Raw genomic sequence first — 22046 nt, 5'->3', positions numbered from 1 at the left:
GCATCACAGAAATGACACCAGGCATTAAGCACCCAGCCAGTTCCATTGACTGCAACAGCTAAATATGGACAAAGGCCGGAACAGAACAGAAGAGTCAGAGTGAGGAGGAGGCTCAGGGCCAGATCCATTTCACACACTAAAATAAGTCCTTTGAACACATCCAGGCCTTTTGTGTTAATGACAGAGCCACACAGATTGGGTCAGATATCCTTAAAAGAAGCCATCCTAAAGGAATTCTTAGCTCTGTACTGTATTACTAGAGTATGTTGGACAGACAGACATGTTGCTATGTCAGGTATGTCTTTGTATGATGTGGTCCACCAGCCAAGGAACATTTGGAACGGTCCAGGGACATTCTTCACAGGGAGGCCTATGTCTGAATGTATACTGAAAGTGTTTTAGACTTGGCAATCATTCAACAAGCTTCAGGCCAGGCTACCCACTTCTCAAACCACCCTCCATGTGTGTGTGCCCCATGTTAGCGTGGAGCAATATACCAATTTGTTAATGATGGGGTTAATATCAAATCCATGTCAGGATCTAATTGTATGACTTTCAGGTGGGAGAGAGTGGGTTGACTTTACAAGGCGGCAAAAACACATACGTGCCTGTGTAAATAACACGTATAACAACTGCTCTAGTACAGGATAAGAATCAGATAGGGCTTGCCCCGACAAATATTATATTCGGGGCAATCGATTGGTAGAAATAATTTTTAAGAAAACGTATATTTTTCATTATATAGACGGTTTTAATAAAATCAACTATATATGCATTGAACTTCTCTGATGCTCTAAGCTCACTATTTGATGAAATAAGACAAATTACTAAAAAGGGAGCCAGATATCAAGATAACCAGAAGAAAAAAACCTTAACCTGTCCCATGCATCCTCCTATCATTCCTACTGGCTTTCAAAGGTTCTACCGTTACTCTCCAGAATTTGATATACGAGGAGTCAGCAAAATGTATCATGTGGAATGCCAATTTATCTTACCATTTCTACCGATCTGCCAGTTATGGTTTTCATATGCACATTTTCGTGGAACCGTTTCATTTTATTCATAATAACATCTTATCTCAAAATCATTGCTATGTGGTTAATCAAAATGCTTTCCAAATCTAAAAATGATAAACCTAAAAATGATGTAAAAATAGCCCAGAAAGCCAACAAATTAAAACATTGCAGCCTGCAGGCAGAACATTTCCTGATAAAAATAAATATCCTATAAATCGCATTTGCTACGCATGGCCTGTCTGCAACCAACTTGAAACATTGCATCAACTATTAACTTGGGTCCGGCCTGAAGCTCCTTGCAACATTGTATAAAATATTCTGGGCCCTCAGAGTTTCCCGCCCCAGTGAGCTCAGGACAGACACAGCTGTAGGCTATTTGCGCAAGGGACAAGAAGTAAATCAGGCAGGCCTATTTTATGACGTTTCCTCTAGATCAGAGCATGACATTTCTCCCTTTCACGCTGGGTGGTTATTGAAAGAGAGCTGGAAAGGTTTTTCAAATACATTTAGGAATTGTTGTCATTCTCAATGGATGTAAAAACAGACTTTGTTTGCTTGCTGATTGAGGTGAAGAAACATTACTTTGAGAAGCTCCACAGCTCATTAGTGGTGGTGCGTTCAGCCAATCAGAAATACTATCAGATACCCAAATGGGCAAATTTATATGCCTGCATTTGCGCGCAGGCCAGGTAGCCTATAGGCCTACTTCTATGCATAATCAGGTGCACGTCCTTACTCAACATTGACAGGAGCGCTCCAAAAAATAAAACAAGGACTAAATTGACAAAACTCGTAAATGGAAGGAAATACACCAGAACTTGTTTCTCACGAGTGTAGCATAGGCTCTGCAAACAACATGTCCACTCCGACAATGAGAATGGTAAAAGACTGAAAAAATAATATACTGAATGCATTAACAGACATGAAGTAACCAAACAAACATTGTAGATTAGAAATTATAGGCTTGAACGGTAAATGTACTACTGATAATATAAGTAACGGGGAATTGATAAACGCTAACAATCAAATGCAAACAATTCACACAATGAAGTTATGAAACAACAAATGTGCACATATTGGCAGCAGAGAGCGCATTCTGGAGACAGAAGTGGATTGCACAGCCACACCCCTTCTTGGACTTTGCCATTCCCTCGGCCTCCAAATGGATTAGTTCACTGAGATGGGCGCGAATAAGACAGGTGTCTCGTTTGCCATAAAATATATATATATGCTACGGCTCGACTAAAAACAATCTCGGTCCACCAACATCCTTTCGACCAGTCAAATAATTGGGGTCAGCCCTAGAATCAGATGCCGTATACCCTGTGGAATGCCTCATCTAAGACTAACAGGGATGGGTATGAATGAAATGACAAGTCCATCTCACGTACAATATACCACAATGACATTCCCAAGGCAGTCACTGCCAATAAACTTCTGCTAACCAAATTGCCAAGTGGCCTTAAAGCAGACCTTGGGGTTTCAGTGAACCTGCTGAAACAAGAGGATTCATTTAATGAAAAGTGTCATGTTTGCTGAGTCACCATACATCATGGGACGACAGGAAGGGACCGCAAAGACACAAATAGGCCAGATACACACCTATTGGACGGACACACGCACACGAACACAGAATCGTCAAACTCTTTCTTACTCACAATCTTCAGAGTTAATTGCCTGTAACAACTAGTGGGTACTAAAGCAAGCAAATCTAGGCCGATTAACAAATAACGTCATGGGTGAGTTATCTTTCGATTGTAAAGTTAAATTCAAAATCCCATGGGCAGGTTGTCTGGGATTGAAATGACCCTGACTCGCATACAGTTACCATGATAAATCTCAACATAGAGCCAAGTCTCTCCATCTTAAGTTTACTTCCATTGCAGCTCCTTTATGGTCAGACACGTACATCATATACTGCTGCCATACCAGGAGTCTGTTCATCATTCATAACACAGCACCCTGACCAACGGCAGCCGCCTACTCTGCAGGCATCACACACACACACCCACTCTCCCGCCATACTACCCGTCAGTCAGCCAGAACATCTAAATCCACAGCACATTACTCTGTAAATCGGCTGCAGTCTAGAGGACAAGGAGAGAGGGCCAGGGGCAATCCAAACTCCAGATGCTCTCTACCGAACTACCAATGTTCTCTGCTGCTGTGACGCAGGATATGGCACTGAGGGAGGAGGGGGTCATATTGTCATGATGCCATGTCTTTGTGTACACGGGGACAGGACAGGTGGCAGTCCCTGTGTGGTCCTGTGAGATCAGGCTGCAGGCTAATTCAATAAAGTTTTATAGGTTTCTGTGAGGAGGTAATAAAATAGCCGACAGACAGCAGCTGGCTCAGATTAATACTGCTGCTACAGTGCTACGCTGCACTGTCCTGTGGTGCCCCACTGAAGAATGGGAGGGGGGGGGGGCTCTTTACCACACAGAGAAACTCAGCGTTAGCTGCACATTATTACCACCCAAGGGGGAACAGGTTCATTGCCATTTTAGGAGAAGGAAAAACAATTACAGGTACAGTACTCCGTCTAAGAGCTCGCTTGAGTCTGAGCCGCAAAACAGAAGTGACTGCACGAGAAAACACACACTTAACAAAATGTGTGTTAGCTTAGGTAAACTCATATGAATATGAATACGGACGGATCTCATGCCAAGCGTTATTGAGTGTGTGTGCAGCAGGAGAGGGAGACAAAGGATTTCGAGCAGTGTGTTTTCAGAATGGGAGAGAAAGCCAAAGTCCCCTGAGAGTGATAGGGGTTTGCTGTGGAATAGAGGCTTTCTTAATGAAAAGCTATCAGTCCATTTCTTCTTTTGAAGTCTCCAAACACACACAACATGTCTGCCTCTCTCACTCTCTGATGCACACCAAGTCAGATACGCTTTCTCTCACACACACACTTCTCACAGAGTGAGTCTGCCTGTGTGTGTGTGAGAAAGAGTTAAGCCAGCTCCTAACCTCAGGCTATGAGTGTGCCATTGCACTCAGCAGTGTATTGTGATTCCACCTGACACACTTATGTGGTGCCTGTATCTACAGCCTGCCACAAGCGCTATCATCCTCTCACCCAGCCCTGCTCTACTCAAGGGGTGTCTGAACACAAACTGGCAGCCATCAGCCTCACTCTGTGCCAGGATGTGGAAGAACACTACCTGCAGGCAGGCAAACACTCCGCCTGCCTAGTTAATATGGGAGTGGAAGTGGTGAGGGCTGGAGAGGTAACAGCCTTTTAGAGCATAAGTCCAAAGCCGGTTGTATCCATTCAAAAGTACAGCATATAGACAAAAGTATGTGGACACCCTGTCAAATTAGTGGATTCGTTTATTTCAGCCACACCCGTTGCTGACGGGTGTATAAAATTGAGCACACAGCCATGCAATCTCCATAGACAAACATTGGCAGTAGAACGGCCTTACTAAAGAGCTCAGTTACTTTCAATGTGGCAATGTCATAGGATGACACCTTTCCAACAAGACGGTTCGTCAAATTTCAGCACTGCTAGAGCTGCCCCGCTCAACTGTAAGTGCTGTTATTGTGAAGTGGAAACTTCTAGGAGCAACAAAGGCTAAGCCGCAAAGTGGTAGTCCACACAAGCTCACAGAACTGGACTGGCGATTGCTGAAGTGTGTAGAAATTGTCTGTCCTCGGTTGCAACATTCAATACAGAGTTCCTAACTGCCTCATGAAGCAACGTCAGCACAAGAACTGTTCATCTGGAGCTTCATGAAATGGGTTTCTACGGCCAAGCAGCCGCTCGCCTCTAGCACTGCATCTCAGTGCTAGAGGCGTCACTACAGACCCTGGTTCAATCCCGGGCTGTATCACAACCGGACGTGATTGGGAGTCTCATAGGGCGGCGCACAATTGGCCATTGGACTCTGAAGCAGTGGAAACGGGTTTTCTAGAGTGATAAATCACGCTTCACCATTTGGCAATGCCAGGAGAACGCTACCTGCCCCAATGCATAGTGCCAACTGTAAAGTTTGGTGTTGGAGGAATAATGATCTGGGGCTGATTTTCATGGGTCGAGCTAGGCCCCTTAGTTCCAGTGAAGGGAGAGCTTAACGCTACAGCATACAATGACATTCTAGACCATTCTGTGCTTCCAACTTTGTGCCAAACAGTTTGGGGAAGGCCCTTTCCTGTTTTAGAATGACAATGACCCCATGCATAAAGCGAGGTCCATACAGAAATGGTTTGTCAAGATCGGTGTGGAAGAACTTGGCTGGCCTCCACAGAGCCCTGACCTCAACCCCATCAAACACCTTGGGGATGAATTGGAACGCCGACTGCGAGCCAGGCCTAATCTCCAACATCAGTTCCCAACCTCGCTAAGGTCCCAGCAGCAATGTTCCAACATCTAGTGGAAAGCCTTCCCAGAAGAGTGGAGGCTGTTACAGCAGCAAAGAGGGGACTCTATATTAATGCCAACGATTTTGGAATGAGATGTTCGATGAGCAGATGTCCACATACTTTTGGTCATGTAGTGTACTTGGTTCAATATATTTAGGCAAGCAGATAGTGTTAAGCAGGCAATTGACTGATTGGCTCGTATTTGATTGAAACACTGAACTCAAACAGGAATTTCTAGTCATAAGTGTGTGTATCTACGAGATGGATTGGGGTCTGAGTAACAGTATTATATTTAGTGCTGTCGTGCTGAGTTAAGGTCTGTTGTAGGCTCAGATCTTACTTTCTCTGCATCTCCAGGTCCTCTGGCGAAGGTCCATTCTGAACCTGGGGGGCCTGTCTTGGCAACGTCGGGCCTGGAAGGAGAAACACACAGAGATGGTCACAAATCCGCTCTGAAGGAAATGGCCTCTGGACTCATCGCTTTTTACTCAAATCTCAACGTCTAAATATTTAGTATAGTCTCATTTATTGAGGGAATGCAACATCTACCCAGTCATTTTTCTCAGCATTTCATTCAAAGTTTCAGTCTTAAATTTGTTTCAAAATCAGAATCAAATGCTATTCACACAAACTACAGTCTCCTTCCCAACTATTTCTTCTTTCAGGCCAGACACATACTTTTGGTCATGTAAGCGTAATTTAAGCGTAATTCCCTGTCAGCCGGCTAGGTTGTGACCTAACGTCTGACATACTGATCCATTCCCAGAGCTGTCTATTAGCCTGCCCTCACAGCTACTCCAACCAATCAGCCATCATATCCACTGACAGCACTGGACCGCTGCCAAACAGCCACAGAGTTACTAAACAATCAATTATCTGGTAGTTGTAGAGACGACAAGACCATCGAAAGAAAATCAACACAAATACAATCAAATTAGTAAGAGAGCGCCACGTTTGGCCAGGGATCAAAGACACAGTACCAGTCAAAGGTTTGGACACACCTATTCATTGAAGGGTTTTTCTTTATTTTCACTATTTTCTACACTGTAAAATAATAGTGAAGACAACAAAACTATGAAATAACACATACGGAATCATGTAGTAATAAAAAAAATAAAAGAGTTAAACAAATCAAAATATATTTTATATTTGAGATTCTTCAAAGTAGCCACCCTTTGCCTTGATGACTGCTTTGCACACTTGGCATTTTCTCAACCAGCTTCATGAGGTTGTCACCTGGAATGCATTTCAATTAACTGGTGTGCCTTGTTAAAAGTTCATTTGTGAAATGTATTTCCTTCTTAATGCGTTTAAGCCAATCATTTGTGTTGTGACAAGGTAGGGTTGTTATACAGAAGATAACCCTATTTGGTGAAAGACCATATTATGGCAAGAACAGCTCAAATAAGCAAAGAGAAACGACAGTCCATCATTTATTTAACACATGAAGGTCAGTCAATCCGGAAAATGTCAAGTACTTTGAAACTTTCTTCAAGTGCAGTCACAAAAACCATAAAACACCATCACGAAACTGGCTCTCATGACACCACCACAATAAAGGAAGACCCAGAGTTACCTCTGCGGCAGAGGATAAGTTCATTAGAGTTACCAGTCTCAGAAATTGCAGCACAAATAAGTGCTACAGAGTTTAAGTAACAGACACATCTCAACATCAACTGTTCAGAGGAGACTGAGTGAATCAGGCCTTCATGGTCGAATTGCTGCAAAGAAACCACTACTAAAGGACACCAATAAGAAGAAGAGACTTGCTTGGGCCAAGAAACACGAGTAATGGACATTAGACTGGTGGAAATCTGTCCTTTGGTCTGATGAATCCACATTTTTGATTTTTGGTTCCAACCGCCGTGTCTTTTTGAGACGCAGAGTAGGTGAACAGGCGATCTCCGCATGTGTGGTTCCCACCGTGAAGCATGGAGGAGGTGTGATGGTGCTTCGCTGGTGACACTGTCTGTGATTTATTTAGAATTGGCACACTTAACCAGCATGGCTACCACAGCATTCTGCAGCGATACGCCATCCCATCTGGTTTGCGCTTAGTGGGACTATCATTTGTTTTTCAACAGGACAATGACCCAACATGCCTCCAGGCTGTGTAAGGGCTATTTGACCAAGAAGGAGAGTGATTGAGTGCTGCATCAGATGACCTGGCCTCCACAATCACCTGACCTCAACCCAATTGAGATGGTTTGGGATGAGTTGGACTGCAGAGTGAAGGAAAAGCAGCCAACAAGAATATGTGGGAACTCCTTCAAGACAGTTTGGAAAAACATTCCTCATGATGCTGGTTGAAAGAATGCCAAGAGTCGGCAAAGCTGTCATCAAGGCAAAGGGTGGCTACTTTGAAGAACCTAAAATATTAATTATATTTTGATTTAACACTTTTTGTTCATGGTACCATATGTGTTATTTCATAGTTTTGATGTCTTCACTATTATTCCACAATGTAGAAAATAGTAAAATAAAGAAAAACCCTGGAATGAGTAGATGTGTCCAAACTTTTAACTGGTACTGTTTGTTGATCAAATGTATACACGTTAAAGTGGTTTTAAGTGATTCACTGAAGCCTACGTCCAATAGGTGAAAAGCCAATGCGGTTATGGCCAGACTCAAAGTCCAGTGTGGACAGAAGTCGGAGGGCTTGGATCTGACCAAAAGAGATGAGTCTTCTATGCTATCAGTATTCAGGCTGGCTAGTGTCTGTGTAGAGCAGTGATACATTGATCTGCTATTCCAGACAGATGGAGAGAGCTCTAAATCTGAGAGAAGAATAAGGCTTTTATCTACAAAGGTTTGGCAGCAGTGACTCATATATAACCTTCTGTTCCTACACCAGACCTGCTACTGACAGGGCACCACAACCACAGCCCTCTCCACACTCATCAACAGTAGTATCTGCTGAACAAGCATTTGATATCACAAACGTTCATTAGAAAAGTTCCATAACCATTACCTACGATGACAGGATTGATAATACAAAACTTTTGTAACTAAAGGTATTATTGACTTGCACCTCAGCCCAGGCAAGTCCAGTCAGAACAAGTAGTAGCAGGGCCAGGTCTCTTAATAGCAGAGGTATCAAACTCATTTCCCCCCGGGGGCCACATTCGGGCTTTAACAATGTCCAGCGGGCCGCACTGAATTGGTTACATATTTCCTCACAGCAAAAATGTGCAACAAATAGTCCTCTATCCATAGTTTTTGGAATGTTCGATGCTCCCTGACGGTCTAGCTTTCATTTGGGTGATTTTTAGCTAGCTGGACCCTGTCAAGTAACTGTATAAATGTAGGTCCATTATAATTTCTACACAGTTTTGATTTGAGTTTAGTCATTTTAAAGTATATTGAGTTTGTTTATATACAGTGCCTTAGGAAAGTATTCAGACCCCTTGATTTTTGACATTTTGTTACTTTACAGCCTTATTCATGTTCTCCTCAATCTACACACAATACCCCATAATGACAATACAAAAACAGGTTTTCAGAACGGTTTGCTAATTTATAAATAAAAAAACATCAAATATGACATTTACATAAGTATTCAGACCCTTCACTGAGTACTTTGTTGTAGCACCTTTGGCAGCGATTACAGTCTGGAGTCGTCTTAGGTATGACGCTACAAGCTTGGCACACCTGTATTTGGGGAGTTTCTCCCATTTGTCTCTGTAGATCCTCTCAAGCTTTGTCAGGTTGAATGGGGAGCGTTGCTGCACAGCTATTTTCAGGTCTCTCCAGAGATGTTTGATCAGGTTCAAGTCCAAGCTCTGGCTGGGCCACTCAAGGACGTTCAGACACTTGTCCTGAAGCCACTCCTGCGATGTCTTGGCTGTGTGCTTAGAGTCATTGTCTTGTTGGAAGATGACCTCAGACTGGGGCGAAGTTTCCTGAGCGGTCTGGAGCAGGTTTTTATGAAGGATCTCTGTACTTTGCCTCGATCCCGGCTAATCTCCCAGTCCCTACCGCTGAAAAACATCCCCACAGCATGATGCTGCACCACGCTTCACCATAGGGATGGTGCCAGGTTTCATCCAGACGTGACGCTTGGCATTCAGGCCAGTGTTCAATCTTGGTTTCATCAGAGCAGATAATCTTGTTTCTCATCGTCTGAGAGTCTTTAGGTGCCTTTTGAAAACTCGGGCGGCCAGCTCTAGGAAGTGTCTTGGTGGTTCCAAACTTCTTCCATTTAAGAATGATGGATGCCACAGTGTTCTTGGGGCCCTGCAATGCTGTGGAACTTTTTTGGTACCCTTCCCCAGATCTGTGCCTCGATATAATCCAGACAATGCATTCGACCTCATGGCTTGGTTTTTGCTCTGACGTACACTGTCAACTGTGGGACCTTATATAGACAGGTGTGTGTCTTTCCAAATCATGTGCAATCTATTGAATTTACCACAGGTGCACTGCAATCAAGTTGTAGAAACATCAAGGATGATCAATGGATACAGGATGCACCTGAGCTCAATTTCGAGTCTCATAGCAAAGGGTCTGAATACTTTCCGAAGGCACTGTGTGTGTGTGTGTGTGTGTGTGTGTGTGTGTGTGTGTGTGTGTGTGTGTGTGTGTGTGTGTATATATACACACATACACACACACAGTACCAGTCAAAAGTTTGGACACACCTACTCATTCATGGGGTTTACTTTATTTTTACTATTTTCTACATTGTAGAATAATAGTGAAGACATCAAAACTATGAAATAACATATGGAATCATGTAATAACCAAAAAAGTGTTAAATCAAAACATTTTATATTTGAGACTCTTCAAAGTAGCCAGCTTTTGCCTTGATGACAGCTTTGAACACTTGGCATTCAACCAGCTTCACCTGGAATGCTTTTCCAACAGTCTTGAAGGAGTTCCCACATATGCTGAGCACTTGTTAGCTGCTATTCCTTCACTCTGCGGTCCAACTCATCCCAAACCATCTCAAATTGGTATGAGCTCGGGTGATTGTGGAGGCCAGGTCATCTGATGCAGCACTCCATCACTCTCCTTGGTCAAATAGCCCTTACACAGCCTGGAGGTGTGTTGGGTCATTGTCCTGTTGAAAAACAAATGATAGTCTCACTAAGCCCAAAACAGATGGGATGGCGTTTCGCTGCAGAATGCTGTGGTAGCCGTGCTGGTTAAGTATGCCTTGAATTCTAAATCACTGACAGTGTCACAAGCACAGCACACCCACATCACCTCCTCCATGCTTCACGGTGGGAACCACACATGCGGAGATCATACGTTCATCTACTCTGCGTCTCACAAAGATCAAAAATCTCAAATTTGGAGTCATCAGACCAAAAGGACAGATTTCCACCAGTCTAATGTCCATTGCTTGTGGTTCTTGGCCCAAGCAAATCTCTTCTTATTGGTCATTTACTAGTGGTTTCTTTGCAGCAATTCGACAATGAAGGCCTGTTTCACGCAGTCTCCTCTGAGCAGTTGATGTTGAGGTGTGTCTGTTACTTGAACTCTATGAAGCATTTATTTGGGCTGCAATCTGAGGGGCAGTTAAATCTAGTGAGCTTATCCTCTGCAGCAGAGGTAACTCTGGGTCTTTCTTTCCTGTGGTCGGTCCTCATGAGAGCAAGTTTCATCATAGCACTTGATGGTTTTTGTGACTGCACTTGAAGAAACTTTCAAAGTTCGACATTTTCTGGATTGACTGACCTTAATGTGTTAAAGTAATGATGGACTGTCGTTTCTCTTCGCTTAATTGAGCCGTTCTTGACATAATATGGACTTGGTCTTTTACCGATGTTGTGGCAGGACTTAAAATGACAAGTTCATGCTTGAAAAACCACAAATGTCGCTGAGTTACAGCAGTTCTGAGACTGATCAACAACTACAGGAAGCATTTCATTGGAGTCATTGCAGCGAAAGGTGGCACAATGGGTTATTGATTCTAAGGGGGCAATTACCTTTTACACAGGGGCATTGGGTGTCACAAACTTTGTTTATGATGCAAGTTCAGTACCAGTCAAAAGTTTGGACACACCTACTCCTCATTCAAGGGTTTTAGTTTTGACTATTTTCTATATTTTAGAATAATAGTGAAGACATCAACATTATGAAATAACACATATGGAATCATGTAGTAATCAAAAATGTGTTAAACATATCCAAATATATTTTATATTTGAGATTCTTAAAAGTAGCGACCCTTTGCCTTGATGACAGCTTGGCACACTCTTGGCATTTTCTCAACCAGCTTTATGTGGTAGTCACCTGGAACGCATTTCAATTAACAGGTGTGCCTTGTTAAAAGTTAATTTGTGAAATGTCTTTCCTTCTTAATGCATTTGAGCCAATCAGTTGTGTTGTGACAAGGTAGGGGTGGTATATAGAAGATAGCCCTATTTGGTATTAGGTCTGGCATTTGACTAGGCCATTCCAAAACTTCAAATTTGTTGCTTTTTAGCCATTTTCATGTAGACTTGATTATGTGTTTTGGATCATTGTCTTGCTGCAAGACCCTGCTGCGCTTCAGTTTCAGCTCCAGCTCACAGACAGATGGCCTGACATTCTCCTGTAGAATTCTCCGATACAGAGCATAATTCATGGTTCCTTCTATTAAGGCAAGTCATCCAGGTCCTGAGGTAGCAAAGCATCCCCAAACCCTCACACTACCACCACCATGCTTGACCATCGGTCTGAGGTTCTTAATGTGGAATGCAGTGTCTGGTTTTTGCCATGCGTAATAGGACCCATGTCATCCAAAAAGTTATACTTTAGAATCTGTCCATAGAACATTCTATCAAGAGACTTGATCATCCTCCAGGTGCTTTTTGGCAAAACTGATCCCAGGCCTGTTATAAGGAGAGGGGAAATTACATGTGTGACAGACAGTCCCAGTGCTGTGGTCACGCTCACCAAACAGCACACAGCTGAGTCGTAAACTCAGCAAAAACGTTCTCCGTGGCCAATTACCTTATCCCGGCACTGATTATAAAAGTAGCATTTAATAGATCACAGTGTAAACACTAGTCACCCAGAACATGACTCGCAGCAGGCCTGAGATGGGGTGTCTGTCTGGACAATAACAGTGTTGTAAAAAGGGCCACTCCCCTTGCAGACAGTTAGAAATTGAGGTAAATTAAATTTTCCGACATGAGACTAGGTAGCAATGCATTTAGATGATCTCATTATGTAAATGAGAAACAATAAGTACAGGGGGAATGGTTTATTATTATTATTATATTTTTCCCCATACTGTACACCAGCAGTGAACAGTAAAGAAACTAGCTCTTTTCTAGAAGGCCTAGATTTATGTTCTGTAAACTAATCACCAAACCTAATAAAGCAAATTCCTTTTCCAACCACTAAAATCAATAAGTATTAGAGATTAGGACCTAGCCATTTTTTTCTCATGGTTGTTATGTGCTGTAACGGCAGCATAACTTAATGACACCTATACATTGTGTACATATTATTTAGTTGTCTTTTTTTCATAAACTTGTTGTTGATAGTTAAATGAGAATGTATCAATAATCCAGGGATTTTGTTCGGGTTTTTCCAACACTGCATACAAGTCAGTTAAAATTTGCCTGGCTAGCTAGCATACTATGCAGCAAGCTAACTTCAACTGGAACTAGTTGTTTTAGTTTGAATGCGGTCATCGGCTTCAACAGCTGGAGCGGCAGAGGAGAAGTGCAGCGAGAGATTGTGGAGATAGCAGACGCCCCGGACAATTACCGGTGTATGGTGAGCTTTCTGACACCAGCGGCTGCACATCTGTAAACAGAGGAGTAGCTAGCCAGCTACATAGGACAGACTGGGGACAGCTAGGTGTGCTGATGGCTGCGGACCTGTCGGACTCTGATATCACCAACCTCCCTGGCAATGACTGTGCCCAAGATGTTCCCTCCACCGCGCAGACCGTTAGACTTTCATTCTTGTGTCGATTCCCTGATGTTTTTGATTTTTGTTCAATTCGTTGTATAGATCTAATATATGCAAATCGTTATTGTATGCGTTACTGTAATTCAGCTTACAGCTGCCATAGTACACATGAAACTAAATGAAATAAATATCAGGCAGGGCAACAGCAGCAGTGCTGGGTAATGTGGGTGAGGCTTGCTGCTCCATCCTCTGTCCAGAGCACTACCAATTAATGTCAGCTCAGCTTCTGTTTGTGTTAACACAACCCAGGCGTCCACAATGACCACACATTGCATCAACAGGGTGTGTGTCGTGTGTGTACTGAACAGTTCACTGCACCACCATCAACAACTCACTCCACAGGACAGGACAAACACTACGTACCCCTAAAGACGTAGTTTAAAATAACAATAAGCAGGGCCGGCCCATTAGGCAGCCGTCCAGAGCAGCAGATTGACGAGGGCGGAATTCTTCCCAGCTAAACTGATCAAGACCACTCCAACACCTCACATAATTCTGCCCCAAAACAATGAAAATGTCTCTCACCCAGTGGCATATGGGTTATTAAGGTGAGTGCTGATGCCACTCCATGATAAGCAGTGCCCACCTTTGCCAAAGGGAGCAAATTATGTATTTTGTCCATGCCCAGCACGCCTCTCAATGGTGCTGTTGTAGAGATGCACAGCGCTCCATTAACACTCCGTCAAAGTCATCTAACATTAGTCATGTAGCCTATACGGTAGAACGAGTATATAGACTCCGTGGCCTTTTCTGTAGCCTACAGAGCAACCACATTTATGACAGACACTTTTTATATCATGTTTCTGATCAAATCGTCTAAACGGCACCCAAATCAAATAAAAATGTCCTTCAATGTGAATATGAATTAAGATGTTAACACACCATATCCTAAAAACAGGACTGGTCAAAGTAAAATGGACAGTAGCCCACAGAATGAAATCAGACTACTCCCAACTGCTGTCCAGGAGTTTTCACTCAGTGGGCTATAGTGTCAGGGTAATTAGCGATTTCAAGGTTTGTAGACCTATTTGTCTATTTCTGAGCTGATCATGGCGAATAAGAAAATAAGAACCGCATTTTTCAAGCTAACACGAGTGAGTTAAATTTGGGGAAGCTAAGAATTTATCCTACCATTTCTACCGATCTGCGTGCCAGTTATGATTTTCATATTCACATTTTCGTGGAACAGTTTCACTTTTTCAATTGTCAACATCATTGTCACGTGGTTAATACAAATCTGAATTCAAATAAAAAAAAATCTAAAATTCAACTAATGCGAGAGCACCAGCCTCTGCCATATGAACACATTGACAGGCCTAAACCATGAGCCATTGGCTAAAGAAATTAGTGCATGGAACTCAGAGATAGCCTATATGCCAATGTAACAGTGTAGGTTCCGTCCCTCTCTTCGCCCCAACCTGGGCTCGAACCAGGGACCCTTGCACGCATCAACAACTGACACCCCACGAAGCATCGTTACCCATCGCGCCACAAAAGCCGCGGCCCTTGCAACGCAAGGGGCAACCCTACTTCAAGTCTCAGAGCGAGTGACGTCACCGATTGAAACGCTATTAGCGCGCACCACCGCTAACTAACTAGCCATTTCACATCGGTTACACCAAATTGGCCAATGCAGCATCAGGCTTAACACTTCCATTGTCAACTAAGAAAAAATGATCAACTAAGTAAAAATACATAAAGCCGACAAAAATAAAAACTGTAGATAAATTCAGGTTCTTCCAATCACATTCATATCTATGCCTATCTGCTCCCTTTCTATCCTTCTTGACTTGAGCGATCTCTAATGAAGTGCAACATTGATTTTATACAATAAATTGGATCTGTACTGAAGCTGTCGCAAGCGAACTTGTAACATTGTATTAACTAGCCTATTCCGGGCCCTCAGAGTTTCCTGCGCCAGTGAGCTTGAGACAGCTGTTTTTACACAAGGCCAGGGAACAGTGTTCAGGTATTTTATGACGTTTCCACTGGAAATATATGGGCTCATCAGAGCATGACATTTTGCTCTTTCACACGGAGGCCTGGTGATTACCGAGGGGGAGAATGTTGGAAAGGTTTTTCAACTACTGTGAGGAACTATTAGCCTATCATTCGCAATGGATGTAAAAAAAATAAACAACTGACTTCATTGACTTAATGTGTGAGGTGAAGAAAAAATTACTGAGAAGCTCAGCTTATTATTAGTGGAGGTCAGAAATCAGAGATCCCCATATTGGGCACTTTCCTACATTTGCGCGCAGCAGGCCAGGTAGCCTAGACCTACTTTATGTAGGTGTTCGCACACCGTCAAGATCAATAGGACAGAGAAACAAGACAGAGTCCAGACACATGCTCATTTGCTCACATGGAGCGCTCCAAAAATGTATTTTTTTTATTCAAACTAAATGGTATGAAATAACTTGTTTCTCACAAGTGTAGCAGGTTGTGAACTCTGCAAAGAACGTTGCCACTCCGAGAATGAGAAGAATAAACGACAGTGAATCGGTGTGTCAATTCTCGAGAAAAACCAACTAAAAAAACCCAGAGGGAAGACAAAAAAAAGAGAAAAAGAAAATGAAAAGGAAACAGTGGCATGGAAAATATGAAGAGTGATGAATACTAGAGAAAGAGGTACAAACAAGAAATCTGAGCTTTCCTCTGATCACACTGCATTGGTCCCTTTGTGCGTTTCCTCACCAGACCATAAAAGTATTGTACAAACACAGCATGATGGGCTTCCTCTTCTAATGTATTCTTTGCTAATTAACTACATGTTTCTTTCCTCCCAGATCAACGGGGGAGATGAAAGGAGGGGAGGAAGAAATGAGAGTAGTCTTGGGGGGGTTTTCCTCTTTCTGTGAAACAGTACTGTTGTGTTTCAGCCCCTTACAGCCCCTGTAGTGCATCTATTCCCCAGGTCCAGCCTATCCTGTCCTATTTCACTTTTCCTGGGTCAGGAAGACATGAATCACTCCCTGGCCTGCTGACCTGCAATCTGACCTGGAACCTGTGAGTTGGGGGTCTTTGGGGATGAGTCATCATGAACCAGTCATACTGATAAAGAGGACCAGGCAGAGCCCATATATACTGCTGAAGTTAGAACCATGGCATCCAATGAAAATAAAATACTTCACACAGTGATATAACTAATAAAGAGTAAAAATAGTTTTGAGAATCCTTAAAGAGGAATGGAAACACTTTAGGAAGTAAATCTAAGCTAAGAGATGTATTCAATCAAAATGGCAATTTACATTTAGCTGGCGTTCTAAATCCTAGAGTTTCCATTCCCCCTTAAACCTTAATATTAGCATTCATTATGATGTCACACCAGAGGTCAAATTCAAAGCTCTAATTAATTCAAACTTTTCGGCAGGGACCCCATTTTTCCTACAAGAATTTCTGGGGACCCCAATTTTTTCACCCAATAACTTCATGACCCTACCCCAAATCTAATGACATAACCTTAAAAATTAGTAAATGTCTATTTTTGCATCAACAAAATGTTAAATTCATTGCATTTTCAGCTCTTATCAAAAAAATAAGTAAATGTCCTCAATTTTTAATTTTCAAAATTGTTTTAAAAAAAAGTTTATATACAGTGCCTTCTGAAAGTATTCAGACCCCTTAACTTTTTCTACATTCATTTTGTAATGTTACAGCCTTATTCTAAAATTGATTTCCCTCAATCTACACACAATACCCCATAATGACAAAGCAAAAATAGGTATACATTTTTGCAAATGTATTAAAAATAAAAAAACTGAAATCACATTTACATAAGCATTCAGACCCTATACTCAGTACTTTGTTGAAGCACTTTTGTCAGTGATTACAGCATCGAGTCTTCTTGGATATGACGCTAAAAGCTTGGCACACCTGTATTTGGGGAGTTTCTCCCATTCTTCTCTGCAGACTCCTCCGTTGTCTTGGCTTTGTGCTTAGTGTCATGGTCCTGTTGGAAGGTGAAGTCTGAGGTCCTGAGCGCTCTGGAGCAGGTTTTCATTAAGGATCTCTGTACTTTGCGCCGTTCATCTTTGCCTCAATCCTGACTAGTCTCCCAGTCCCTGCCGCTGAAAAACATCCTCACAGCATGATGCTGCCACCACCATGCTTCACTGTAGGGATGGTGCCAGGTTTCCTCCAGACGTGACGCTTGGCATTCAGGTCAAAGAGTTCAATCTTGGTTTCATCAGACCAGATAATCTTGTTTCTCATGGTCTGAGAGTCTTTAGGTGCCTCTTGGCCAACTCCAAGCGGGCTGTCATGTTCCTTTCACTGAGGAGTGGCTTCCATCTGGCCACTCTACCATAAAGGCCTGATTGGTGGAGTACTGCAGAGATGGTTGTTCTTCTGGAAGGTTTTCCCATCTCCACAGAGGAACTCTAGAGCACTGTCAGAGTGACCATCGGGTTCTTGGCCACCTCCCTGACCAAGGCTCTTCTTCCCCGATTGCTCAGTTTGACCGGGCGGCCAGCTCTAGGAAGTCTTGGTGGTTCCAAACTCTGTGTTCTTGGGGAACTTCAATGCCACAGACATTTTTTGGTACCCTTCCCCAGATCTGTGCTGCGACACAATCCTGTCACGGAGCTCTATGGACAATTCCTTCCACCTCATGGCTTGGTTTTTGCTCTGACATGCACTGTCAACTGTGGGACTGTCCACTGAATTATTTTATAGATTTTTTATTGCCGACCCCACTGCAGTTCCCCCGCAGTTGCAACCCAACTTTGAATAGCACCGCCATAATGCATGAAATGGTTCATTCAAATTATTTGGACATTTCTATTTATTGCAACCATGTTTAGTTTTTTTACTTCAATTTTAGAATTGGTGGGCTCCTGAGAATGTAATAATGAACAATGTTCTGACCTTTTATCTAGCAACACGCATGCCCCACCCATCTGAGAATATCTACAGTATTTCCTGTGTTTTTTTATTAGATTTGTATTTATGTAACCTCTATTTAAGTCAGTTAAGAACAAAATTCTTATTTACAATAACAGCCTACCCTGGCCAAACCCTAACGACGCTGGGCCAATTGTGCGCCACCCTATTGGACTCCCAATTACAGCCAGTTGTGATACAGCCTGGAATCGAACCAGGGACTGTAGTGATGCCTCTAGCACTGAGATGCAGTGTGTTAGACCGCTGCTCCAGTCGGGATCAGCTTGTCACTTAAATCTCACTATATTGATTAGTTTCATTGTACTCTGCGACTCTTTCCCACTGTTACTTCTGAGGATTTAACCCACCGTCTTGACACATCACAAGAAAAACACTATTTTGGCGAGTGTAGATTTTTTGTGCAATTAAAAAAAGTCATTTTAATACAGTAATGTGCTGAAATGAAAGCAATTTCCCAAAAAGGAACACTGGGATTATAGTGATATTATGTCTGATCTCGCAAACAATTTTCAGTATTTATAGATAGATGTAATCTAGAGAGGAGCGTTTTGATTTTAAATCGCGTGGGTATCCTTCTCTTTACACACTTGTAGAATTATGGTAACAGAACGTGACAACTGTAATGGATCATTAATGAGGCAAATAAAATTGTATTTATCATTATTTTTAAATACCTGATAGTGCGTTATAAGAAAAGTGACATATTACAACAAATTGAATGCCTGAACTACCACCAAAAAGCCTGAACTCCATTATTTGTCCATGCTAGTACAGTGTTTATGTGCTATAATTCAGTCAATATATGATGATTTAAACAATTCTAAAAGTTCAGTGTATCTTCATCCATTGTCCAGTGGTTGTATTCATCAGCATTGTATTTAAACTATTTAACAACTTTGATCCCCATTGCTACTTTATCTGGGCTCCATACAGAGAGAAACCTTCCTCAACCATCAGCAAGGTCATCCATTCACTTGGGCTGGGTCAAGAAGAGGAAGAGGACCTGTGACCAACTTAAGAAAGTAAACATTGTAATACCATAAGTTATTTTTAACTGACAGATTTTCCGTTGAATTCTTAGCCATAAGATTAGAAATTACCAACATGTGAAGCTCAATATTCAAATATATTCTGTAGGTCATGTGGAAATGTCTTTCAGCTACCTATTTTGGTTCCCCCGAAAGAGGGGAAGTAAGTTGGAGAGGAAATCATGACTGATGTACTGTACTTGAGGGGAGCCAAAATTACTTTTTGGGAGGCCATCTCAGGTAATGGTTATTGATCAATCATGTTGAGAGAGACGGGAGACCAGCGTATTACCCACAGTCTCTCTACATTTTACTAACAGGGACAAGCGAGGAGACACAGTTACACATGAGTTGGTACATCTGCCAATTCTCATTCCACTACACATGCATTTTCAGGTCAAACAGACAAACTGTACTGCCAACATTGTTTACTGTTCAGGACTTTGGTATCAGAAAAGCAAAAACATAGTGAAGCAATAGCCATGTTCAATAGCAACCACTAGTAAGTCATTCAGAACTGTGCTCATTTCCAATTAATCAAATCTCATCAGAATTGTCACCCAATTCCACCAATCAGGAATCAAAGCAACCACAAGAGGGCCAAAACAAGTCTCCATCTCCACTAAAACATCAGCCTGTTCTCTCGGTCTCACAATACAGATATTAGACAATTATATGTGGCAATAGACATAACATGTCCCCAAGTGTTCCATCACTACCATTGCTGCTGTAACACCACCCGTCTCATTACAACCCCAACCCCGCTGTGGTAACACCGCCCGTCTCATGACAACCCCAACACTGCTGCTGTAACACCACCCGTCTCATGACAACCCCAACACTGCTGTGGTAACACCACCCGTCTCATTAGAACCCCAACACTGCTGCAGTAACACCACCCGTCTCATTAGAACCCCAACACTGCTGCAGTAACACCACCCGTCTCATTAGAACCCCAACACTGCTGCAGCAACACCACCCGTCTCATTAGAACCCCAACACTGCTGCAGCAACACCACCCGTCTCATTAGAACCCCAACACTGCTGCAGTAACACCACCCGTCTCATTAGAACCCCAACACTGCTGCAGTAACACCACCCGTCTCATTAGAACCCCAACACTGCTGCTGTAACACCACCCGTCTCATTAGAACCCCAACACTGCTGCAGCAACACCACCCGTCTCATTAGAACCCCAACACTGCTGCAGCAACACCACCCGTCTCATTAGAACCCCAACACTGCTGCTGCAACACCACCCGTCTCATTAGAACCCCAACACTGCTGCAGCAACACCACCCGTCTCATTAGAACCCCAACACTGCTGCTGTAACACCACCCGTCTCATTAGAACCCCAACACTGCTGCTGTAACACCACCCGTCTCATTAGAACCCCAACACTGCTGCAGTAACACCACCCGTCTCATTAGAACCCCAACACGTAAATGTAAACACTGCTGCTGTAACACCACCCGTCTCATTACAACCCCAACACTGCTGCTGTAACACCACCCATCTCATTACAACCCCAACACTGCTGCTGTAACACCACCCGTCTCATTACAACCCCAACACTGCTGCTGTAACACCACCCGTCTCATTACAACCCCAACACTGCTGCTGTAACACCACCCGTCTCATTACAACCCCAACACTGCTGCAGTAACACCACCCGTCTAATTACAAACCCAACACTGCTGCTGTAACACCACCCGTCTAATTACAAACCCAACACTGCTGCTGTAACACCACCCGTCTAATTACAAACCCAACACTGCTGCTGTAACACTGGTTGAAACCCACAAATGAGACCCCCCCCCAAAAGCAGGAGTCCGTTGTCTCGCAGCATAACACTCACAAATATGCAGTGTCTAAACAATAGGCCTGTGAATATACCAGTATCGCAATATTTTTTCAAAGGCAAAAAAGAAAACATGAAGCAGACCAAACTAGTTGGTCCTTTAAAAACCTGTTGTATGTAAAATATTGTGTGACATAGCTTGGAAAACAAAGAAATGTGATTGGATGACACCATAATTAGGTTTGTTTCCAAGTACCACGATACTGATATCGTCACAGCACTCTTAAACAATGGCTAACCCCATTTTGTGAAATTGAGTGCTGCTACTGTGAACAGGCCAACAGATGTGTGGATGCTGGGAGAAAAACTCCCAAGAAAAAGGATGAAGAGTCAGAGAGCAGATGATTGGTCCTCCTGACTCCGCAGGCTCTCTACGCCTGGATAGAAGTGGCTATAAACAGTTTCACTGCAGTTTGGGGTGCCAATCAGGTTGAGCAGTTGTCACAGGTCAGTTCACCGTCCGTGGCAACAGGACTGGGGGTGTGGTGATGGATGATGGTAGGTGTTGCATGTCAGAACATTAAGCCTACTTCCTTTACGGTTACAAAAACAGCTTTCGAGGAGTCTGCAATCACAGACAGCCTGTGATATATTATTCATGGCTGCTGCAGTGCAACCATTTCCCGTCTCCCATAGGGAGACAGGCATACAGTACAGACGGGTAGACAAACGTAATGACAGGGCAGGCCGTATACACTACACCCAAGACCTCAATCCCTTTCACCCTCTTCTCCAAGGTGGGGTCTTATTCTGGGGCGGAGGGAGAGACTGGGGGTCTAGGTGTCAGTAGGAAAGTGACCCCTCCCCCCTGTCCTTAGCAGGGCTGTCAGTAGCACAGCTAGCCATATCCATTTCCACAGGCAAGGCCACCGAGACGCAGCACCTGACACCAGGCCAGCTCAGGGGCCCGGATGCCTCAGCTCAGGTCTGACGTAAAGTTACCTAATAAAAGC

At 43.1% G+C, this 22046-nt stretch overlaps 1 protein-coding gene across 1 annotated transcript in view; it reads right to left on the bottom strand.

Moving 5' to 3' along the window:
- enah (ENAH actin regulator) overlaps positions 1–22046 on the bottom strand; it is a 115969-nt gene that overhangs the window by 34138 nt on the left and 59785 nt on the right. The window contains exon 4 of the mRNA XM_082961484.1: positions 5725–5797. Within this exon, the coding sequence (XP_082817610.1) occupies positions 5725–5797 (73 nt within the window). The remainder of the gene's footprint in view (positions 1–5724; positions 5798–22046) is intronic.

The sequence above is a fragment of the Salmo salar genome, chromosome 15 (assembly GCF_965601325.2).
Source record: "Salmo salar chromosome 15, fSalSal1, whole genome shotgun sequence".
NCBI classification, from domain to species: domain Eukaryota; kingdom Metazoa; phylum Chordata; class Actinopteri; order Salmoniformes; family Salmonidae; genus Salmo; species Salmo salar.
The sequence above is the reverse complement of the archived record's forward strand: the minus strand, read 5'-3'. Positions and strand labels throughout refer to the sequence as shown.